Source organism: Sus scrofa, chromosome 4, assembly GCF_000003025.6.
Source record: "Sus scrofa isolate TJ Tabasco breed Duroc chromosome 4, Sscrofa11.1, whole genome shotgun sequence".
Lineage (NCBI taxonomy): Eukaryota > Metazoa > Chordata > Mammalia > Artiodactyla > Suidae > Sus > Sus scrofa.
Genome location: NC_010446.5, coordinates 101,195,563 through 101,220,059, shown reverse-complemented (window position 1 = coordinate 101,220,059; position 24,497 = coordinate 101,195,563). Strand labels below are relative to the sequence as shown.

At 48.9% G+C, this 24,497-nt stretch overlaps 1 protein-coding gene across 4 annotated transcripts; it reads left to right on the top strand.

The window, feature by feature from the left end:
- Positions 806-24,254, top strand: LOC106505207 (neuroblastoma breakpoint family member 6-like). 4 transcript variants are annotated; one of them, XM_021090695.1, is made up of 14 exons: positions 806-3,114; positions 7,156-7,505; positions 9,317-9,521; positions 10,071-10,185; positions 12,214-12,428; positions 13,575-13,629; positions 14,471-14,685; positions 15,684-15,738; positions 17,076-17,290; positions 18,353-18,404; positions 19,175-19,368; positions 20,087-20,314; positions 21,719-21,924; positions 24,211-24,254. In XM_021090695.1, the coding sequence occupies exons 3-13, from the start codon at positions 9,344-9,346 to the stop codon at positions 21,913-21,915; spliced, it is 1,719 nt and encodes a 572-aa protein (XP_020946354.1). In that variant the 5' UTR covers positions 806-3,114; positions 7,156-7,505; positions 9,317-9,343; the 3' UTR covers positions 21,916-21,924; positions 24,211-24,254. The 4 variants fall into 4 exon arrangements, with proteins under 4 accessions (XP_020946354.1, XP_020946352.1, XP_020946353.1 ...); XM_021090693.1 differs by having other exon boundaries at positions 7,156-9,216; positions 15,687-15,738; XM_021090694.1 differs by having other exon boundaries at positions 7,156-9,216; positions 19,193-19,368.

The following is a 24,497-nucleotide window of genomic DNA, read 5'->3' as shown; positions in this document are numbered from 1 at the left end:
CCTGGACTGACAAGTGCCTGAGTATACAACATGGGACAGTTGAACAGTGATACAGTGTTTCTTTCAAGGAAGCATCTTTCAGGTGTTTTTTTTTGTTTCGTTTTGTTCTTAAGGAGAGAACAATTGTATTTTTCGATCCAGTGTTCCCTGACATTCAGCTGTGGGATCCCGGTGCTTTTGGACAGAAGAGCTTGTGGCCAAGGCTCTTGGGTGGCTCTGCTGCCCCAAGTGGTGTGGGAACCTGGGAGAATCTCCCTATCTCCATGAACCACAGTGTCTTCAATCAGGAAGATAAAGTCCTTCCAATACTCGAAATTCCTCCTCCTGCGTTTTTTTTTTCCTTCTGCAGTGTGGGGCAGAGATGCATGCTCCATGTGCCCTGGGAACTGCAGCCAAGTCCTGCCTTTGGTCCCTTGTCTGTGTTTTCCTTTAGGAGCCTGAACTGAGTCCACACACTGAACTCACAGACCTGCAGGAGGGATGAAGAAAGAAATCACAGGTTAGATGAGAAAAAAAAAAAAAAAAAAAAAAAAAAAAAAAAAAAAAAAAATTGCAGGAGTGAGCAGGGAATGGAGGTCATTTCTCACATGAAGTGTGCAGCTGCCAGGAATTCCAGGATGGATCAGGGTTGGTTTATTTGCTGGAAAGCACCAGTTCCATGAGGAGGAGGAGGCAGCAGGAGGCTCTGCCCTGGAGCCCTCAGCCACAACCTCGGATTGCCCTCAGCGGCCGTCCTCTACGGAAGTGAGTGCTAAGAGAGCGAAATGAGGTTTGGAGAAGAATTAGAGACTTCCTTGGCAGCTCAGACAGGTCTGCCCCATGGCCAGAAGGGGCCAGGGTGAGGGGGGTCCCTTGCATCTGAAGCAGAAAGAATCGTCTTCCTGTGCCTTTAGTTTGGAAGGCTTTACACACAGGGTCTCTTCAAGACATGCTGAGCGCTTCATGTGCCTTCTGCTGTGTTAACACCTCGGAGCTCAGCTCTCAGTAAGCTTCTCCTGGGGAGATCACCGCAGTGAGAGGAAGGCACAAGTGTGCATAGTTGCACCAAAATGTGCCTGCTGCTCCCCTGACTTGGGTCGTTGCTGCAGCCCAGAGGATGGGAGGCTAGACTGAGGCCATCTGTTCCTGATGGTAGTGAAACCAGGAGAGGAATCCCCGAGGACAGGTGTGTCTGCCTGAGAGTCACCCGAGGTGAAGGTGATGGCATAAGGTGCGTGTAGGGCAGGCTCTTCTTTACGGAGGGTGACGTGCTACATCCTGGGAGAAAGCAGAGCCTCCCTGTCAGGACCGTTGCACAGGAATGGAGCTGAGATGAGTAGAGACTTGAAACCTGTCTTATGCAATCAGTGACAGGATGTCGCTGAGAAGGTCCTCAGTGCTTGACCTGGTGTGAGGATTCTTGGACACAGAGGTGGATAAAGGGTTATCCCCGTGTTTGTGGAGCTCTCTGTCTGGTAGCAGTGAACTCATGAGCGGTGTATTGGTGTTGGGGTCAACGGAGCAAGTGGTCCATTTGGGCAAGGCATGGCCTGGTGGGTGGTCCTGGATCCTTTCTCTTTTTTCCCAACAGCTGCATGGCCTTTCCTGGCTCCATGGCCCTGGTTCCAGCCAGATTCGGGGCTCTCAGGGTGCAGATGACACCCGGACTCCATGTTGCCTTAAAGCAGTCCACACTGCCCAGGTCTCCAGAGAAAACCGCAAAGATCTGTAACTCCGACTATGTCTTGGGGAAGTGGAGAAATAATGAGGCAAGTTTAGTATGTCTTCTAGGGTCATACCTGTCATGATGACTGGTGGTTAATGGTTTTCTCTCTGAGAAGGTAAATACTTTCCACACTTGCAGATTCTCTCCCTATTGAGCTCCATGAAAGCATTCAGTGCGTGCTTGTGTGAGATGTGTTGTGCTGATTCCCTTGCGGGGGATGGAAGGGGAGGGTGGGAATCCTTCCTGAAAAGAGTGTGAAGGTGGCATTTCCCAGCTCAGCCTGGGTGTCTGTAGGCGAGAACATCAATGGCAGAAAGCACTAGGCTCTTCCTGGTGAAAGGAGAGGTACAAACAGGAGCAGTGACAGTGCCTGGCTTTTGCTTCCTGAAGCATCAGGTCACAGGCCTCTAGAGACCCTCCCTCAGGAAGTGTCCCAGGTGCCAAGTGTCCTAGGTGAGTGTCACAGTTGTTTGTGTGGGCTCTCTCCCTGTGTTCATTTCATAGATTCTGGGTAGAGTGTAGCACATTCCAAAGAATAAGCAGAGGGTTGGACTAGGAGAGACGGACTCGTGTGGTTGGACGGTGAATCTCAAACATTTCAAGATCCCACTCAGAAAGTGACCTTTCAGGGAACAGAATGCATGGGTGGGCTTTAGCGTCATGTAATGTGAGAACATTCAATGCATTTAGCATCATCTGGTGACTTGTGAAGGCAACAGCTTCTTCAGGTGACCCCAGTGATGGCCCTACCTTCCAAAGAACAAAGAGAGCCACCGGCTTCCCCTGCTCTTATGGGAACAGCAGGCCCTTGAATGAAAAAAGCTGGGACCATGGCTCTTCCTCTAGGGCTATGGAATCAAGGAGATCCCATGGCAGGTGACCTAGGATGAGGTAGAGGAGATTTTATGACCATGGCCTCAAAGGGGTGGAGAAAATGGTGGAGGCTTTTGAAGCCACACGCGAGTAGGCTCAGAGGGACATCACATCTGAGAAAACATGTTTAGCAAACTTATGGACCTCGCGCTCTATAAATATTTATCCCATGATTTGCCGTCATTGTGTACGTAACTAAGCTCTGTTGTATTAGACGAGTAGTGATTGGTTCGAGGCGGTCAGGAGTCTTCATATCAGCACACACACCTGAAATGGAAGTGGTATGTCTTTGGGGAAAAGGTCAAACTAATAAAGGCATTATTTCTCATTTTCTGATTGTTTGTTTTTGAGCTAACGGAAGATTTGACTATCAAACTACTATGCTGACTATGATGCTGATTTAAACGTGGCTCTGATGATTTTGATAAAACAAAGTGAAACACCTGTTTTGACAGATTGCTGCAGTAGCATCCAGGACTGTCAGTGGAAGTGGGGAATGACATGACACCACCTTTTGGACACCCAGCTGGCAAGAGGTAAAAGAGGAAGGGACAGTCAGCCCACTGTATACAATGACAAGCGAGACCTAACGCTCAAGTTGGTTCAACACAAACCAGCGAGAAGGAATCTATGGTCATAGGGAGTCTTGGGCCCAGGCTAAAGGGTGGAGCTTTGGGAAACAGATCTCTCAAATGCAACACAATGGAAAGAGTTTTTGTTCAGGAGTTAGAAGAGGGAGTATGTTGGGGATGTTAGTTTTCCCCACTTTGGAGTTCCGTCATGGCTCAGCGGAAACAAATCTGGCTAGCCTCCATGAGGACACAGGTTCGATCTCTGGCCTCGCTCAGTGGGTTAAGGATCTGTTGTTGCCCCAAACTGCACTCTGGGTCACAGATGCGTTTTGGATCCTGTATTGCTGTGCCTGGGAATTTCCATATGCCGCCATTGCGCTTGCAGAAAACAAACAAGCAAAGAAACAAAACACCCACACACAGCATAGTCAAAGTAGTTGGTATAAAATAGGGAACAAAGTTGCATGGCTAGCTCTGCCTGACCTCAGGAATTAGTTTATAGTCATCATGGTCAAATCAGGATGGAACTGTTGCAATGATACTTCAAGGGATCAAGGGACCAGAATAAGGAGTCCAAAAATAAACCTTTGCCTACAACAAGACTGATGTCGTTGACCAATGCAGAGAGGTAACCCCGTGGAGAAAACATATTCTTTTCAACAGATTGGTGAAGGATGATCTACTTCAGCTTTTTGACTAATAGATGTCTATATGCATGTGAGAAGTCGTTACATTACTGGGCTGAATCCATACCTCATACCTTATTGGAACTCAGGATAGATCATAGACCTAAATGTAAACCAGGAGTTCCCCTCGTGGCTCAGTGGTTAACGAATCTGACTAGGAACCATGAGGTTGGAGTTTGATCCCTGGCCTTGCTCAGTGGGGTGGGGATCCAGCATTGCCGTGCACTGTGGTGTAGGTCACAGATGTGGCTCAGATCCCAAGTTGCTGTGGCTCTGGTATAGGCCAGAGGCTACAGCTCCGATTGGACCCCTAGCCTGGGAACCTCCATATTCCCCAGTTGCGACCCCAAAAAGACCAAAAAAAAAAAAAAACCGGAAAAATTAAATGGAACCCGAAAACTTGTAGGAGAAGACCTAGAGGGAAATACTTGTGACTTTAGGTTAGAAAGAGGTTTCTTAGATGAGGCCAAAGATATAACCACTTGAAAAATACATTGATTTGATCATGTCGCAACAGTAGAAAGGGTGGGGGAAAGAACTGTAACTGCAATGTATACATCTAAGGATGACCTGACCCCCTTGCTGTACAGTGGGAAAATAAAAAAAAAAAAAAAAAGAAAAATACATTGATTTATAAATATTCATAAAAATTGAAAAACCGTATTGGTCTTGAAGACACTGGTAATACATGAAAGGTCAAGCTGCAAATAGTGGGAAATATTTGTAAATCACAAACCCGACTGAGGACCTAAATGCACACTCTCTCATAACTCTTAAAACTGATATTGAAAGGACCACAAAATCCACTTCAGTGGGGTGAAAGATTTCTGTAGGGATTTAGGACCCAGGCAGTTGAGTCATCCACCTTTATTCCTCTTTTGCAAATTGCTTTGATAAATGAAGCACATTGGAATTTCCATATAAATTTGAGAATTAGCGTGTGAATGTCTTCCCAGATACCTACTAGAAGTTTGCTTGGGATTCAGTAGTTGTGTCCATCACAGTGAGACTTGACATTGAGCCCTATTGAGTTTCTCATCTACAGCACCTTTTCCATTGATTTAGTCGCCATTTCTCTCATTCTTTAATTTGTGAAAGTAATGGTCTGTGGTGTTCATCATACTGTTCTCACACATATTTTTTCTCGGAAGGACATGCAATCAAAGAATTGGTCAAAGACCTGTAGAAACTCTTCCAGAACAAGATACATAATTGGGCCACAAGAACATAAGTGTCAGTGGTCAGAGAAACAAATTAAAACTACAGCGAGTTCCAATTATATATTCATTACCGTGGTGAAATTGAAAGAGATTGAAAATATCTTATGTGGTAAAGGTGTAAAGCCACCAGATGTTTCTTACACTTGGGGGAATGAGTAGTCATTCAGGCACTTTGAAAAGCTGAATGACAGTTCAGCACACACCCATCATGTGAGCAGCCTTTCCATTCCTAGGTGTTTACAGAGTATGTCCCCATAACAACCCGCACTTGAGTAGCCATGATGAGTTTCTTCAAAAGGACTGAACCCTGGAAACTACAGGGACATCCATTAGTTGGTGAATGTATGAACTGACACAAAGTATCGAAACAAAGGAATAGTGCTTAGCAAGAAAAAGGCAGGCACTGCGGTTGCTTGTAAGATGATGGAGATACTCTGAATCAAGCGGGGTGGAGGAATGCAGACAGGAAAGAGGCCATGCATAGTTTGATTTATATAAGAGTGTTAAAACGGCAAACTCATCTCTCATGGCAGTGGTTGCCTGGGGCTGAGGGTTGAGGGAGTGAAGGAAAGCAAAGGGGTCCAAAGGTTGTGAGGACATGGACACACCGTGTATCAGATGGTAGCTGTAGTTTTCACAGTGTAACCAGCTATCAAAGTGCACTTGATTGTATACTCTAAAGTGATGTAGTGTGTTGTGTCTGAATTATTCCTCAAAAGAATTCATGTAAGAGTGTACTGCATTCCTCCAGACCAGCAGTGAATATGTAGCAAATGAAATTCAATAGAACACACTTGCGAGTCCCATCCCTAATTATTAAATGTTTAAGCACATATGCACTGAAGACTCCTGAAAACTCTTGCTGAGGACATGAAAGAGCCAAATAGGAGGTCCCACCATGGCCCAGTGGGTGAAGACTCTGACTGCAGCGGCCAGGTTGCTGTGGAGCGTCAGGATCAATGCCAGCCTGGCTGCAGTGGGTTAAAGGATCTGGCACTGGCACAGCTGCACCTTGAAGTCCATCCCTGGCCCACAAATGTCCCTAGGGCATGGACGTGGCCATTAAATTTAAAAAGACCTAAATAAATATATATAATATACATATCATATACATAGATTGAAACTCCTAATACTGTTTGAAGGTGAAATCAACATTATTTGAAATTATATTGCCCCAGGCATTCTGGGGATGATTTGCAAACTACTTATAAAACGTATATGGAAACCACCCTCCCTGGATTGTCCCAGACGACTGTGGAGAGGCATTAAGTTAGAGGCCTTACTCTAGGAGATTTCCAAGCTCATGTTGAAACCATAGCCACGAGGCGTTCCTGTTGTGTCTCCGCGGGTTAAGAACTCGACATTTTCTCTGGGAGGATGCAGGTTTGATCCCTGACCTAGCTCAGTGGGTTGAGGATCCAGCCTTTCCATAAGCTGCAGCATAGGCTGCAGATGGGGCTCAGATCGAAGGTTGCCCTGGCTGTGGGGTAGGCCTGCAGCAGCCCGTTCGACCCCTAGCCTAGAAACTTCCCTGTGCCGCAGGTGTGCCCCTAAAAACCGTAGTAATGTAGACACTGTGGTATTGGTCCAAGTAAAGACAACACAACGATAACCGTGTGATAAGATTGGAGAATAGAAAATTGACCCGCACCCATGTGCAATTCTTTGATTCAGCTGAGCTATGTAACATATGCAATCTTTAAGCTTCTCATACTTTACCATTTTGAAAGTGACAAGGCAGTCCATAGACCAGCAGTCTATTTTATTTGCTGTGCATATATCCGACAAGGAATTTCTCCAAATAATACGGGGAACTTTTACACATCACGCAAGAAGTTATAGACGCCATAAATTCTTAATTAGCGGAAGATTTGAAGAGTCACTTTAGAGCAAAAGATATCTAAAGTGGACCATCAGCTCTTGAAAACCCAAATGGGAAAGCACTGCAGATCTCAGAATGGCTAAAATGAAGGTTTGTCGGAAATGGGGGCACCTGGAACTGGCCTGTCTTGGGGGGACAGCGTAGGAATGGAACATGACCCAACTGCACTGCAAATGGTGTCCGTTTCTACCCTATCACCAAGCACTTCTCTTCTCAGGTGCATCTGCCTCGGAGACACAGTGCCTATCTCCAGACGATCATTTGTTCAGCAATAGCCATGCCTCCTTTATGCATAATCATTCAAAATATATGTCTTTGTCATCAGAAAAATAGATAATCAAATTGTGCTATACTCCTAAAACAGAATATCTCTTAGCATAAGTATACAACCAAATGACTGATGCAACCAATTGCGATGGAGCCTCAAAACCAGACACTGGTTGAAAGAACACAGAGAAAGGGACCCTCCTGCATCTTTACAATTCAGTGACATGCAAGAATAAACAAAACTCATCTGTGGGGAGAGGATTCCGGCCCTGTTTGTCTGTGGAAGATGGGAATTGACTGGTAAGTAGCACGGGAGAAGTTCGGGAATGGTGGAGGTGTAGTCTCTTGATCTGGGTGGTGATTCCACAATGGATACAGCATGTTGAGTGTACTGAGCTGTGCTCATAAGTTGTGTGTGTTTTTGTTCTAGTAACTTATATGTCAGTATAGAAGGGATGGCATTAAGAAAGGGGGGTGACAAAGACAAAAAGAGTGACAGATGGCAGCAAATGGGTAACAGATATTCACCGTGTAAATAATAAGGATGCGTTGAGAAGAAAACCAAAGTGACTGAGCAGAGCAAACACTACAGAGTATACTTAAGAGAAAAGATAAGGAAATTTAAAAGTTCAACTCATATTAAATGACAGACGGCCCTGTTGGGAAAATCACCCCGGAACGACCATCACAGACCTCATCTCCATTAAAAGTACTGTCATTCTGTTGACTATAATGGGAGAAGGTGGGTTTTAATGCCCAAGAGAAATGGTTTCTAATGCACAATGCTTTCCTCACCAAATGTGTGGTCTGGGGAAATTTTATAACCGCTGAGATTTTCTTCATAAGGAAAATAACTTATGATTATTCAGATAGTTCATAGGATTAGATACGATCCCTTTAACTATACTAGGTGCTGGGAACATACCTGACTTTGTCCCTCCTTTGTCCACTGTGTAGTTATGGACAGAATACAGTTGGCAGGGAACAGATAAGATGTTCTCAAATAAATATTCCCCACCCGCCATTTCTAGAAAGAAGTCATGTTCATAATTGAAGGAATAGGAGAGGAACAAGAGTCTTTTGAACAGCCATCCCCAAACCTTGACCTTGGCTAGTTTGCATCTAAAAGCAGCCTTGGCAACATCTTGGCCAGGACCAGCCCCTGCAGTGTTCCCTGTCTGGAATGGAATGAGGAGGTACAGTAGAGCTTAGAACAGCCTTGACCCACAGGTTTGATCCCTGGCCTGGGATCTCCGAAGTTTGGGTTGTTAGGATTATCCAAAAGCCAACAGGCTGCCCCAGTGAAGAGAAGAATCTGACATAACACAGAGATGCAGCAAAAAGAGCACTGAATTGGGACAGAATACTTCTACTAATTATTCCTTCCCTTAGCATTATACTCAGCTTTTGTCCTACACGTTTATGTCACAGATCACATTGGGGAAGCCCAAGGAAGAACTTCATGACAGTCTAAACGTTTGATGTCTTTCACTGGTGGACGAGATTTAGAATGTGTTAACATTTCCAGAGAAGGTGGGGGGACTTCGTGAGAGCCCTTAAGACAATAGGACATGTTGGGAAACTACTTGTGTCTTGATTTTTGGGTAAACAGAGGAGAGTGAAGATGAGAGCTCTGCGCAGATGTGTTTTGGAGGGAGGGAGCTAGCGCAGTGGTATTAGCACAAGTGCAGACACCTATGAAGTGTGGCTGCTGAGGGGGTGTCCCCATGGCTGGCGACCTTCCCAAGGCACCAGGCAGCCTTGTGTATCAGCATGGCCTAGGCCTCTGAATCCAGGGGCCCCCAAGATTCCATCAACCCTCCCCCCACCTTCCAGTTCTGTTGTGGCAACTCCAGACAGTTCCCTGGCACCCTGGGTCCCCCTTCCTCACGCCAGGCCCCGTCTGATCTATAGGCAGGGTCCTGGGCTCTGAGCTCTAGCATCTTGAACTTGGTTTCTGTGGATACAGGCCCTCTGGTGTTGTGGGGTGTTGATTCGCGTGTGCCCAATGGTAAGTTAAGAATTCCAGTTTTCCTCATCCCTCATTCCCGCTTCAGCCTATGGGATTCCACGTGCTTTAATCCACCCTGTGCTGGGTGTCTTCTCCCCAGGCCCTGGCTCTCCTGCCACGTGTCACCATGGCAGTGTCTCTTGGCCCTTCATCAGACTTGAGGGCACAACACAAACTCATGCGAGAGAACCAGGAGCTTCAGCGGCAGCTGGCCCAGAGCAAGCAGGACTTCCGAGACCTCAGGGAGAAATTCCTTGTATCCGAAGCTACTGCCTACTCCCTGGCCAACCAGCTGCAGAAATACCGTACGTCCTAGGGGTCGGGGGCAACCAAGCGATGAGTGGTCACTGGCTTCCTTCTAGGAAACGAAACACTCTCCAGACTTGATCTTCTCTCCCCTTTGTCAAAATGAATTTCATTCTGACCACAATCCAGGGCAGGCAGAGGTGGCTCTTTCTCCCTCAGTTGGCAGAGGGTGGGAGAACTGAGGCACCAAGGAACTGCCCCCTCAGGCCCCTGCTCCATGTCTCACCTCAGAGGGAACAAGTCCTGGGAACGTGGCCCTTGATTGAGGGTCAGTCTGGGGGTGTGTGAATTCTGACCTTGCCAAACAGCAGTTAATCTTGTCTCGTTCCTTTCTGTGCCTTGGAGCTTGTCTTTCCTCAGCTCTAAAATGGGGAGGACTGGAAGGCCGTGCAGTTGGGAGCCCGAGGAATCAGATGTGGAAATCCCTGCGTAGAGCCTGGTAACGGGCTTACACCTGCCCTTGGGATGGACTCTGCCTCCTCCCTTGAAGGCAGTGACCACAGCCGCGTGTCCAGCTTCCCCCTGAGGCAGCGTCTCTGTTTTTGCAGAGTGTGAAGGGCACAGAGACATCATTGAATCCGTGCTGGGGGAGAAGCTAGAGTTTAAGGTGGTGAAGCTGGCAGAGAGGCTGGCAGAGGATCCAGCGCTGGCCAAGAGGTTCCGGTAAGGAGGGTTCTGTGCAGGGAGGCCAGTGGAAGGTCTAGGCCTCTGTGAAGTGGGGCCAGGAGTGACACTGGGCCAGGAGAGGACCGAACTGCTCATGGCAGGCACCCAGGCACAGATACTCATGACGTAATCAGAGAACAGCCACTGGTGAAGTATGGAGTACAGTTGTTATTCAGAGCCTCATTTAACATGATTTTTTTTTTTTTTGACTTTTAGAGCCATGCCTGTGGCATCTGGAGGTTCCTAGGCTAGGGGGTTCGAATCAGAGCTTTAGCCACCAGCCTACGCCAGAGCCATAGCAACCCTGGATCTGAGCCACGTCTGCAACCTACACCACAGCTCAGGGAAACGCCAGATCCTTACCAAGCTGAATGAGGCCAGGGCTCGAACCTGCAACCTCATGTATACTAGTTGGGTTCATTTTTAACTGAGCCATGACAGGAACATCCCATGCTTTTTTTTGTCTTTAATTTTTCTTCTTTTGGTCATGCTCAAGGCATAGAGAAGTTCCCATCCCAGGAATCAAACCAGCACCATGTGTAAATCAATCATACTTTCCTTTAAAAATGTTTTAAAATAAAATATATGAAAGCAGATATACCCCAGGATCCTACTGTATAGCACAACATATGCAAAGACTATGAAAAGGATCTATATATATGTAACTGAGTGACATTGCTGTTCAGCACACACTCCACAAAATTGTAAAACAACTAAACTTCCAACATTGTTCTTTTTTGAAAAAGCAAAGTAATCCCAGCACAGCAGCAGAAATTTGAGCCACAAATGTGACAATGCTGGAGACTTAACCACATGCTATCATGAAACTCCAGTTGTTATTCAAAGCCTCATTTTCCATGTCTTTTTTTGTTTTTGTTTTGTTTTTTGTTTTTTGTCTTTTAGGGCCTCACCTGCGGCATATATGAGGTTCCCGGGCTAGGGGTCAAATCAGACCATAGTTCACGGCAACGCCAGATCCTTAACCCAGAGCAAGGCCAAGGATCGCACTTGAATCTGCATGTATGCTCATTCGGTTTGATAATCACTGAGCCATAATGGGAACTCTGCATGCTTTTTAAAAAGTTTTCATTTTTTGGTCATGCTCAAGGCATAGGGAAGTTCCCATCCCAGGAATCAAACCAACACCACATATAAATCAACCATACTTTAATTTAAAAATGTTTTAAAATTAAATATATGAACACAGATATATCCCAGGATCCTACTTATATAGCACAGCATGTGCAAAGAATATGAAAAGGAATCATAATATATGTATAACTGAATGACATTGCTGATCAGCACACACTCACACAACATTGTAAAACAACTATAATCCACTATTTCTTTTAAAAAAGTAAGAAAGGAAACAACCGAGATATGAGCCACAAAAGTGACAATTCCGGAGAGTTAACCACAAGCTACCAGGAAACTCCAACTCTGCTATTTAAACAAATCATTGATTTGAAATCACAGCACATGAAATTCACCAAATTCAAATCAAGTGAAGAGCTCAGGAGCATTTTGTCCATTTGCAGTGTTTTGTGATGCCAACCTCCTTTCCCTTCCCTCACAATCCCCTCCTGACTGACTCGAGCTTGGCCTCCATCCTGGACCCTGGCATTCTCTTGGTCTTTCGAATTCACACCAGCCGGACTGTCCACACCGGGTGTCTGGCTTTGTGTCAGTGCCTGCCAGTGCCTGATGTGTATTTTCGTGTGGAAACGGGCATGGCTGAGGGAAGACCTGGAGCGCCCTCTCCATGAAGCAGGTGTAGGAGGACACTGGGGTTGTTCCCAGAAGAACACGAGGAATGGGATGTCAAGGACTCTCAGGGGAGCTCTGGCTGTTCCAGAGGCCGCCTTTGTTGTCCGTCCCCCTTTCTCTCCGCCCCAGAAAGGTCACCCCCTAGGTGTCAGACTTCTGCATCGAGAGCTCCTTGGGGATGCCAGGGAGCATCAAACGCCCTAAGAGTGTGTGGTCCATGTCTCTGGGATTTCAAATTGTACCTGTGTGCCCCCTCAGGGAATTGGATGTCCTGATTCACGCTCAGGCAAGAGAGCTGACCCAGTTACGGCAGAAGGTGAAGGAAGGGAGGGATGACTGTGTCCTGCTCGTTCAGCACCTCACCGACCTCCTCACCCACAAAGACCTTGACAAGGACCAGGGGCAGGGCTTGCGAGAGCAGCTGACTGAGGGACACAGGCTGGCAGAGCGCCTCGCCCGCAAGTTCAGCCCAGGTAAGGGGGCCACGGACCCCGATTGCACTGGGCAGCTCCATGGTCCCCAAGAGTCTTCACACCTCACTAGGCATGTTTTGGGGATTTGTAGGCTGTGCTTGCAGACTATGGTATTCCTGGGCCCGGAACTGAACCCGTGCCACAGCAGTGACAACAGCAGATCCTTAACCCACTGGGCCCCCAGGGAGCAGCTCACTAGGAATGTTTTTTAGAGCTGTTCGGTTTTCATGGCCCATTAGGGGCTGTGGTAGGACTAGGATGGGCTGAGGGTGAGGACAGAGGGGAAACAAACGCATAGGGTAGGGGAAAGAGTATTCCGACTCTTCTGCCTCCTCCTTGATGGACGAGGGCCTTCGTGCAGGAGGCAGCATGCACCCAGGGATAAAGCACAGAAAGGAGGCTGCGACAGGAGGCAGCCTGTGGAGGGAAAGGAGCCCTGGCCTACGTGTGACAGTTGCCTGCTTCCAGCCTGAGTGCTGCCTTTAGAACTGGGACTGAGTGACGGACTGTTCCTCTCCGGATACCTGTTTCCTCATCTGTATAAGGGATCAATCACTCGATGGTGGCCTTAGTGATGAAATGTGGGGATGTGAACAAATGTAGTTGAGAAAAATGAAGGCCCCTTCGTGTGAGGGGTTGGAGAAGGTCCTTGATGTACTTGATGAACTTGGTGCTGGGAAAGCTGTCTAGGGTGGAACACATTCCATGGAGAGAATTTCCCTTGATACCACACACACAAGCCCACTTGATGAGCCCGTGATGTCCCCAGATGGAGGGATGTGGGGTTTGGTGTTTCTTCCTCTCCTTGTAGAAAGGAGAGGATCTTGTGAGAGCTGCCAAAAAATACAGAGCAGGAGTTTATGGTGAATTTGTGGCAGGAGGGATGATACCGTTGTACAGGTTGAGATGGAAGCTGGACACCAGTGCCGTGACATAAGGAAGAAGAGACAACTGCAATGTTTGCCTGATGACGTGGTGATCCAGCCCTTTGGAGGCAAGGAAATTGCTAAAAGACAATGCGTTAGACCGTCACCACTATCCTAACTCTCACATAGATATGTATGGCTCCATGGCCACATGAGTGCTTGTGTTTGTCGTGGGAGAAGTGGGCAGAAGCTGACTGGGGAGTTCTGAATTTGTTTACAGAGAGTGATGAAGACGAGAAGGAGGACGACGACGAAGCAGCAGCACTCACCCCCAGGTAACAGCACCTGTCAGGATGTGGTCATGGGGAGATAAAATATGGAGAGGTCCCAGGAAGAAGAGTAAGTGAGGTCAAGAGAGTCACAGATGCCAGATGCCAGGAGAAGCAAAGTGCAGACTGAATTTTCTTCCTTCCCTCCTCCCACTCGGGCTCACCTGTGTCTTGTCTCTGTGGCACCTGTGTGTGTGACCCAAGGCAATGCACTGCCCTTAGGATCTCCTGTGCACACAGGGACTATCTAGCCTCTCCTACATGAACTCCAAGGTGAGATATTTTTGGTTATTCGGAAGAAGGTCACTTCAAAGAAATAAAGACCAAGTAATTAAGGAGTAAATCCAAGACTTAAAGACCAAGAAAATTATCTAGATGTCCCAAATGTACTTGTCATGTGACAGTCATTCTAATAAGACGCCTTAGAGGGCTTTCTGTTCCTAAAAGAAGGCATAGCATCTCTGGGAGTCTGTGTTGCTTTAGTCGGTGAATTCCCTTGGCTGCTTTATGTTGAATATCATGTGACTCAGGCACATGGTGCTAGCGCCTGGTGTGGTAGTTCATGTGTGGCTCATGTTCCGGAAAGCCCCACACTGGGATGGCTGAGTGTCCTTCCTCATCAGACGATGTGTGGCCAGGGCAGGGAGCACGTGCTGGTCTCTCTGCCTCCCAACCTGTGGAGCCACACTGCCCTTCACACACAGCAGCACAGTTACCTTCTTCTTTAAGGATATTGCCCTTTTGCTTTCTGGGACCACTCCCTGTGCCTCCCTGCGACCACCCGGGACAGCTTGGTGTCTGTCCCTCTTAGTTTAATGTTCCGTCATTCGTTTCCCACCTGGCACAGCGTGGAAGTGCAGGAGGTTGCAAAGGAGGAGGTGCTACAGGAATCCCAGGATGAATGCATTTCGACCCCTTCAGTGGTCCAGGAAAGGTCTGACTGCACCCAGCCTTCGGGTGATGGCACATGTGCATCTGATGAGCCAAAAGTTGGCCCTGCTGCAGATGGAGCCTGTGCTGGCTCCCACGCCAAAGAGGATGACGTTCCAACCCCTCACCCAGGTAGCCTGCTTATTCTTTGTTCCCCACAACCCGTCTAGACTGAGCAAGGTCTTCTTCGAAGGTAGACCCTGTAGATATATGTCGGTTCGAGTCAGGGGAAAAGATGGATTATGAGACCCAAACACCAGGTTAGGTCAGGGAGCCTTCATCCCTTCCTAGGTCGAGGTCATGCCTCTGTCCACCTGGACCCACTTTCAGGCCAATGGACCCCAGTCAGGTGTGACAAAGTCTCACTCAGCCCAGCTGGACATCCTCAGGAAGTGACTGTCAGACCTAGTTTGGGGCACATGTGTGTTGTCCCCTGTAATGATCTAAGTTTTCATGCTGTAGGAGGTCCTGGCCTTTCTATCCCTGTGCGGACCCAAGGGCAGACCTGACTGTGTGTGAGGAGACGAGGGTTCCCTGCTTTCCCTGCTCTGAGCCCCCGTCTCCACGGTCTCTGTGTTGGCGTGTCTTAGCTCAGCAGTCATCTGAAATGCAGACAGAGTCCCCTCTCCCCCTGCCTTCCTTGAATGTTTCCATGAAGGTAGTGCGTCCAGCCTTGCATGGCCATTGTTTCTGTGTAGCACCAAGTACTCCTTTCCATTGGAGAGTTGACACAATCCATCCATCCCGCTAGTCTCACGTATAAGTTCCTCTAAGCCATCAACAACTACATTATCCATTGGGACGAACGAGTAGTGTAGAAACAATTCTAGATCATACCTCAGCTCATTTTCTAAGATCTCTGGGGGAAATCCACTCTCTTAGCCATCTGTATAGCCTCAGCAGAGAGGATGCTGGGAGAAGGTTCTTCCAGATCAGGAGGCGATTCCCTAATGGGTCTGGCCGCAGTGCTAATTCTCCTAAGCCTTCACTGAAGTGTCCCGGATCATCTCTGCCGAGGTACTCTGTTCTGACACTGAGAATATTAATGTCGTTGTGGTCGGTGTGTGCACTGAGTTGCCAAGTGTGAGCAGTGCTTAACTCGTGTGACATATTGTCTCTGAATTTCTTAGCAGAAAATCAGAATGGTCATGAGGAAGTGGATGGACAAGAGCCACTGCCCCCCAGGTAACTCTGAAGCTTTGAGGGCTGTGAATGTCGGTACTGATACCAGGAGACCTCAGACGCAGGGAACACCAGAAATTGCTCAGTATAAAATAACTCTTTCAGCGGAGTTCCCGTCGTGGCGCAGTGGTTAACGAATCTGACTAGGAACCATGAGGTTGCGGGTTCTGTCCCTGCCCTTGCTCAGTGGGTTAACGATCCGGCGTTGCCTTGAGCTGTGGTGTAGGTTGCAGACGCGGCTCGGATCCCACGTTGCTGTGGCTCTGGCGTAGGCCGGAGACTACAGCTCCGATTCGACCCCTAGCCTGGGAACCTCCATATGCCACGGGAGCGGCACAAGAAATAGCTAAAAAAATAAAAAATAAAAAAAAATAACTCTTTCATCCCTTCAGGCAACAGTCAAATATCTCCTTTGGTAACAAAGTTGTCTATTTCCCTTGGGATAGTGGTACGGGTTTCAATTTCTTTATTTTATTTTATTTTCAGTCTTTTGAGGGCCGCACCCATGGCATTTGGAGGTTGCCAGGCTAGGGGTCTAATGGGAGCTGTAGCTGTAGCTGTAGCTGTAGTCCATAGCCTATGCCACAGCCACAGCAACGCAAGATCCCAGCCATGTCTGTGACCTACACCACAGCTCGGGGCAACACCAGATCCTTAACCCACTGAGCAAGGCCAGGGATCCAACCCACAACCTCATGGTTCCTAGTCAGATTGGATTCTGCCGCACCACGACAGGAACTCCCATGGGTTTCCGTTTCTTAATCCCTCAAGGTTAGTGATGCACAGTGAGTAGCCGCAGGTGAAAGAGTCAAACACAAGAAATCCTGCAATCACCAGTCCTCTCCTGGGGGGTTAAAAGCCGGGGGAGACGCACATCTGCTTTGAGTCCTTTTGGCATCAGCATGTTAGTCAGTGTTGGGAGGCTGGGGAAGAACCTGGAAAACCTTTCATATTGTAGCATGCTCTGGATAAAATAGGTCCTGCAGTCTGTATTTCCTCCAGAGCCGTACTCACTCGGACAGTGTACACTCAGTTCCACACAGGGTCTGCAAAACCAGGATTTCAGTCCTCTGTGTGTGCTGGGGTCCTGACTGTGGCCTGAGGGAGAGGTCATTCTCCTCCAGCAGCTGGTTGTGGGGCCAGAACCCCGAGCCTGTGCTGTTCTCTCTCCCTCCCCATGGCAGCCACACTCCGCCTCACATCTAGGAGGGTGGTTTCTCCCTTCTGGAAGAAGACTGCCGCTTTGCTCTCTGTGTCTGCTCCCTATGCCTCCCCTGAACAGGAGCTAGAAAACCTCCTCTGAGTTTACTTTTCCGTCTTCCCCTCCGCATCTGGCACAGCGCGGAGTTGCAGGAGGTTGCAAAGGAGGAAGTGCTCCAGGCGTTCCCAGATGAAGCTGTTTTGGCTCCTTGCATTCAGCAGGAAGGTTCTGACTGCTACCCGCCTTGCAGTGATGGAAAACTGGCATTTGATGAACAGAAAAAGGGGTCTGCTCTGGATGGAGCCTGTGGTTGCTCTCCTGCTGCAGAGGGTGAAATTCCAGCTGGTCCCCCAGGTAGCCTGCATGTTCTTTGTTCACCTAGTCTGATAGGAATAATCCCCTCGGGTAGACTGTATGCTGACATAATGTTTGGAACCTGGCACTGCAGTTGCCTTTAAAGCTTGCTTGCTGGTGCTAAAATCTCTTAGCTTTTGTTTCTCTGTAATGCTTTTCATTTTTTTCCCCTTCAATTGCCTTTAAAATGACATAGTCCATGAAGTAATGATTTTGTCCAAGTTCTAGTCATGTTTGCGCCACTGGCAATTAATTAGCCCCCAGGCAGTCCTGCCAGACTCACATGTACCTCTGCCACCATGGCCAGGAACTAACGTTCAAGCCTCCTAAGTTTGGGTGAGTCTCCCATCTCCCATGAAATGCTCCCATTGTCATTCCTGAGCAATGTGCCTCCTGAGTTTCTACCCCTCTCTGAGGCTGCTGCCAGTCTTGCTTGTATCTTTGGAAATGTCACAACGCTGTTTCACGTCTGCCAGCCTAGAGTCTGCATCCTTTCATTTGTCTTCCCTTGTCCCGACTCTTCTGGAACCAGAACATAAGCACCACTGTCAACTTTGGTGCATGTCTCTGAAGCGAGGAAGGGCCCTGGAATTTGCAACCTTAGGAATAGAAAGGCCCCTGTTTCTCTGTAGCACTGAAGAGTCTTTGGACTGGCTGGGGTGTAGATTCCACTCGTCCGTCTAAGCTCAGCATGTCCTTCATCTCATGCATTAACAAGCCTTTCAGCTGGAAGAAGCCTGAATATCATAGCAAGCCCTGAGTTCATAGTGAGGAAGTTCCCCAGGATCTGCGGGGAAACATTTATGTTTAGCTGTTTGCAGAGTCTCAGGACATAAGCTAACTGTGAGGGTGACTTATCCTACCAAGGAGGTTTGTCTGGTGCCTCAAGACGGAAACTCAGTGCCCTCTTTTGACACTCTGTCTAGGGCCTCCGGGAATATTTCTCTCACAATAGACTGTTTTCACATTGTGTGTATTTATGACCCTTGCAAATGTGAGGCAAAGGATGGAGCAAATTAAGGGGATCTGCCTAAAGTAACTGTGCTGTTAATTTCTTTGCAGAAAACCCACATGATCGTAATGGGGTGAAAGAACCAGAGCCACCTGTCCCCAGGTAATTTTGACTATGTGGGGCTGTTCATACAGTAATGACATCTGCAGACCTCTGACCCAGGGAGAAGCAGAAAGTGCTGGGTCTATGTGTGTCCTCCACTTTGCCAACCAGCAGTTCTCCTGTTGTGTGACGTTTTCTGCTCTCATGGTGGCGCCCGTGTTGTTTCCCGTCTCTCGTTATGCTCTCAAGGGTAGTGACCCCCAGTCAGGTGACCCACGTGAACTATGTCCCAGGGGTCTGTGGCACTCACTTGTTCTCTCACGTCTGCTGTCTGCCTGTTTGGCATCAGCATGTTGGCATAGGTTTCATAGCAAGAAATGGAGACTGACAGTGATAGTATATTATTGCCACCATAATGAGAGACAGAGGCCTTGATGGCCTGAGATGCCTGGGATTCCAGAGGTGACCCCCCACCCCCCTCCCCATGCTGTAGGCCCATTCCCACCCCTTTCCCACTTTCAGTGCCATCGAAATGAAGGGCTGACACCACTGTTACGTGACACTCTGTGTTGTGGGTCATGACTGTACCGTATAGAGGTATTCGGTCTCCTCCTCATCAGCTTGTCGTTGGCCAGAGCACTGAGGACCGACTGTCCTCGCTATTTCCTGACCCTCTAAAAACACACTCTGCCCCCACCCCAGATACACACCCAGTTTGTCCCTCTCTAATGGGTCAGCCAGCCCCTTGGCGGCCTTCGCCACACTCTTAATCATCTGATCCAAACCACATAGACTCTAAGATTCCTGATCACTCTTGGGTGAATCCTCAGGCCTCCGTCCCCCACCAGGCTCCGCGGGGAGCTGCCGCCGATGGCAGAGTGTGGTGTCCCACTGAACTCACTGGATGGAAGCGCTTGGTCTTGCCCAGGTCTTCCCGACCTGTCGGACTCCTTCTGGCCTTACAGGAGTGCTGCCACCCTCTCATTTGAGAACATGGATGTCCCTGATGCTCACGATGCAACCAGTGAGTACTCAGGGCCCAGACCCCCCTGGAGGGGTGTGTGGTCTCAGGACTGTGCACCGCATGACTTCCCTGAAGAGACACAAATTCTGGTTCTGCAACCCTTCTGTGCCTTAGCTCGTATCAGGACTCAGGCCTGTACTACACTATTTATACTTGCTAGGACCTTGGCCCTTAGCCGACCCCATGTGGGAACAGAACATACATGTGTGGGGAGGCAGAAGAGCCGCCAACACTTATGAAGAAGGACGTTGAGAAGGCTCCAGAATTGGGGTGTTCTCTTCGCTTTGTCCATGTCCTATCGTTGTCCAACTCCCTTTTCTATCAGTACCCGCAGGCTCGAGGCCATACTTCTTCCCCTGGTCTTTTAGTCTTGTGGGCAGACACCAACAACTCTTTCTCCCTCAGGCCTTCTCATTAGGCTGAGGGACTGAGGTATGAGTCAGAGAATAATAGGTGTGACTTTATTGCAAATCAAACCCTCTCGGGTCATGTGGGCAGCTTATTGTCTCAGGGACATCACAGCCTGGCCCCTGGCCTCTCCGCATCCCCAGGCATAGCCATAAAGATGGCATCTCCTTCCCGTACATGATGGCTGCCTGTGTTGTCTGGGTCACTGTGTGGATTCTCTGTTAGGCTGGGTCATCACAAATGGGTGTTCATGGAGGGCTTAGCGAAGGAAACCTTGGATGGGTGCTACTGAACCTGTTATTCTTTTCAGGTGACACCTGGGGGGATTGTCACAAAGTGCCTTTGAGTTTTGGAAGGCCAGAGATGCAAAGTTCACAAGCTCAGCTGCAGACAAGCACCCAGGTGGCCAATGATCTGCAGCTGCCCCTCAGCCAGCATTTAGATCGTGGTGATGGCAAAGCCAGGCTCCGCCTTTCCTCCAACATCCAGGGCTTTACTGCCAACACTGATACTGGGAACCAAGGGCCACTCTTCCGAGGTAAGAGAGAAGAGGGGAATAGGGAGTTCAGGCCAAGGAGATGGGCGACAGAGTTGTGTGTTTTTCCCCCTCTTTTGAAAATAAAGAGCCACCTTCATCGGGAAGTGTACCAGTCGGTCTGTTTGATAACACCTCATTTATCTCAACCTCTTTACTCTTATCCATAGCTGTCAGTTTTTTTCTCATCAGGATTCACTTCTCGGATTTTTTAACGTTCCTCAATCTGATTTTTTCAACCCCTCACCTCCATGTCGATGGGCATGTGCCACCCTTACCCTCCAGGAGTCTCAACCTCTCCAGCTGGAGCCTCGGGTGCCGGCGGCTTGTCCCTTAGGTGTTGGCCTCACCTGAGAATGAGGAGGGACCCGGGTTCTCAGGTGGAGGTGAGATGAGAAGGAGCAGCACGGAGCAGCCTGGAGAGGCTCCTCGAAAGTGCTCAGGGAGTGTGGGGAAGCGTAGCCCTGACAGGTGCCATTAGGTCCTGGGGTAGCTAGTTGTCTTCTCTTCACTCCTGCCTCTCTTTTTCTTGGCCTTGGCCTCCCACATTCCCAGCCAAGTCCCAAGCTCTCTGGCTGAGTCACTCTTTCTCCTGCTCACTTTCCTCGGAGGCCTGAGCATCAGTCCCGGCTTCACAGAAGATTTTGCAACAATGGATACTTTCCATGCCCTTGACTTTCATACTCCTTGATTCCTCCCCCATATGTCATAGTTCATGCTACCCACCAGACCTTCTCTCTCTCCTTCTTCTTGTTTCCGTTCTTTGTTTCAAATTCAACTCATCAGGAGGCTGTTAGAATGAACCATCAGCAGCCTCATTGGTTTAATGTCCATGCACACTTTGTGGATGTTTTCATTGATCAGCACACCTTCTATACCTCGTGGGGACTGAGTGTGTCTAAACAATATGTGTACGGGGTGTGTGTGTATGTGGGTGTGTGTATCTATATACATATGCCCTATGATATGTATTGATGCACATTTAACATTGTTTCCAGGTTTAGCCTTCCCCAGGGCTTTTCTGTCCTGAGCTTTTCCTTCACCTGTGACTTTGCTTGGTCTCTACACTCTCATCCCGCCAAATAAGTACAACCCGCGTGTGGCATGGTTTCCTTGTCTTGGTCTTTTCTCCCTGGGAACGTTTTGTTTTTCTCAACGTTATTGTTCTCGACACCTTTTGGGCATTTGGGAGCATGTCTGCCTCATGGTAGTCTCACTAGTATCAGGAGTATCAACAGAAGGAAAGAAGTACCAAATGTCTCCAGTGGCTTCCCTCACCACGCACTTCCCGATGGCCCTTCATGTCCCTGGACACTGTCTTTACCGGAGGTCCCTGGGGGTGGAGGAGGGAGTCACAGGAAGATCATGAGTAACGATGGATCCTGTTGGCTGTGGTTTTCTCTTCAGAGCTGGGTCTGGATGCTTCCATCGGAATGAAGACCCCTCCCAAGCTGGAGGGTGAGGGCTCAGCTGCCAGCAGGCAGGAGTGTCACGTGTGTCACCGCCTTCATGCCTTAAGTTTCCTGAAAGAGAAGATTATCCAAAGAAAACTGCAGTTCAGCAAGTGGAGACTGGCCTGCAGATTCCCTGGCCTCCTTGCTTAGGCTACCGAGGTAATCACCTCTCAGGCTCCTCCATGCCCTTTCTCCTTATGCACCACAGCTCAGTCTCCCACTAGGTTTTCGCTTCCTCCTTTGTGGACTCCACAGCTCTGGCTCCCTCTGCGTGGTCTTTCCTGCTTTCCAGGGGCTGCCACCCTGCCAGGTCCTTGCCTCTCAGTCTTTTGTTTGCCTCTGACTCTGCCGTGCCCCTGCGACTGCTCGCCTGATGTTCCCTCTGTCCTACTTTTAGCCCCAGGAAAGCCTGATCCTGTGGTCTTTTCATCCCAACAGCATCTCTAAGGCTGCTGAATACATGGTGCTTTGCGGGAAATCACACACGCAGTTGGCTTCCTCAGCTTCCTTTCCCTCCCCCTCCAACTCCACTGCCTCTTGCATCCAGGACCACGGTCTTAACGACTCACTTGCATGTGGCTTTCCTTTGGCAACGTGGACCTAGGAAAACCCTTCATGCTCAACTTTTTGCATGAGGAAGGGCTGAAAGTGAGAAAAAGGGTCCTGCTTACAAAAGTTGCATAAGAACCGCGTCATAGGTGGGAATGCTAGGCAGGCTGGAGTCAGGTCCCCTCAGTGCCAGGTGGGCAGTCCTGTGAGGGACACACTGGAGCTGGCATTCGGTGCAGGACAGTAGATGGCGCCCTCCTGGCACGCTGGCCAAACCAAGATGTAGACACCCGGTCGTCACAGTGCTCAGGACATGAGGGGAGCAGGCATTCAGACCTCCTGCCCTTTGACTCACCTGCTCCTGCCACACGTGCAGTAAAATTCCAGAACATGACCTGAGTGGGCATCTGAGACCAGGGAATCTAGGAGAGCGTTGTAGTGAATGAACTTTGGACCAAGCTTATGACGACTCAGGGAGAGACAAAGAATACAGGATGAACCTTGCTTCAGACAAACCCAATTGAGAAGGCAGATGGTTTCCATGAGAGTGTCAGAAGGATGACCGGAAACTCTGTGGGGCCAGGGAGAAAGAAGTTCTCGGTGGAAGGGATGGAAAGAAGCAAAAGGAGTGGTGTGAAGTAGTCTAGCCCTAGTAAGTAACTCTAAATCATGTAATTCCAGATAGAAACTGGGTGAGCCTGGATCTAACATGGGTGCGCACACCAAGCCATTGAAATTCTCCCTTCAGGTGAGGTTTGCTTAGCAGGGTTTTTTAAAGCTCTGTGAATAAACATTTAAGGATTCAAAGCACGACGGATCTGGTAGGATGTCAGTACCCAGGATGGCAGGGTCCACTTGTGGCTTCTTTATAGAAAAGCAGAATATCAGCCAGTGATGGACTTAGCCTTCTCTCCACAGAACTATTTGTGCAGCTTGGAAAAGAGAAAAGAGAAAGAGGCAGATAGATGCGCTGGATATACAAGCTCTGTGTTTGGATCCAAGTTTCTCACAGTGTTTAGAGTACCAGATACAGTACACAAAAGAACATGACTTAGAAGCTCAGAGAAACTCCCTTCTTTCTGTAGCTCTGCTGAAGCAGCGCTTCTCTGTAAAGACTTCTTCCTGTCCAGGAGGTTGACCAAACCGCCCCTAGTGCCTGTAGACCTCTCCGGATGGGAGCCTTTCCTCTCTCTTCCTCCAAATGGGTGGGAAGGGCCTGTGGCCTGGCTTCTAGGGTCTGTGTTGTCCATAACAGGCCACCTGAGCTCAGCTACTCCTCAGCTCCTTGGCAGCATAGGTCCTCATCTATGAAAGGTGGAAGGAGAATCGGAGACATTCTGAAGCCCCAGTGGGTCTCCCATTGCAGGGCGCTCCCTGTAGCTGCCTCTCCTCCTCAGAGGACAGGGGCATAGAGGTAGGACAGGGTGTGTTTCTCTACCAAGGACCCTCTGCTCTGGAGCGCAATTTGTTTCGGAATGTGTGAGAGGGATGCTAAGCACATCCATCCCTGGAACGGTGAGAAGGCCATCCTTCAGTGCAGAGGAAGGGGCCTCAAGAGTGCAGTGGCTGCGGAGGACTGGGTGGGGGCACCTGGCTAAGGCTCCGCAGCAGGTCTGAGCTGGGTTATCAGCAAGCAGTGGTGGGGTGAGGACAGGGGTCCCTAGATTCTGCCCCAGAGGCTGGATGAACGTCTAAGGCATGGCTCTCACGTTCCCCTCCAGCCAGCCTGTGGCTCTGCCTTCAGCTCCTCGTGTCAGCAGGAGCCCAGCCTGCTCCTGGCCTCAGTCACCATGTGGCCATCCCTGCAGGCTCAGCTCTCAGCAGGACCCTGCAAAGACTCTCACTGATTTTTCTTCTGTCCTCTCTCACCTCCTCTCCTCTCTCTGTGTTTCACAGGTATCTGTTACTTCCAGAACGAAGAAGAGTTATTGCCCAACCCCAAGAAACCACAGCAGAAAAGATTCCTTTTCCACCTGATGAGAAAGACCTACAACAGCCAATCAAGTTGAAGCCCCAAAGGAACACTGGAGGGATCGTCTCCTGAGAATCAGCATCTCAACCATCACCTCCTCCACCCACCGTTTTTACTCCAAAAGACTGATCTCATGAGAGAAATCGCAGTCCTCGGCCTCCTCCCAGTCTTGGGTGTGATCAGTCGATGAGGAGACCAGGGTCCAGATGGA

What these genes read in the sequence shown, in the direction of transcription:
- LOC106505207 (XM_021090692.1), top strand. An exon ending in CAACCAGCTGCAGAAATACC is followed by an intron (nt 9,522 to 10,070) that starts GTACGTCCTAGG and finishes CTGTTTTTGCAG; the next exon opens with AGTGTGAAGGGCACAGAGAC. An exon ending in CCAGAGCCACCTGTCCCCAG is followed by an intron (nt 18,405 to 19,174) that starts GTAATTTTGACT and finishes GTGAATCCTCAG; the next exon opens with GCCTCCGTCCCCCACCAGGC.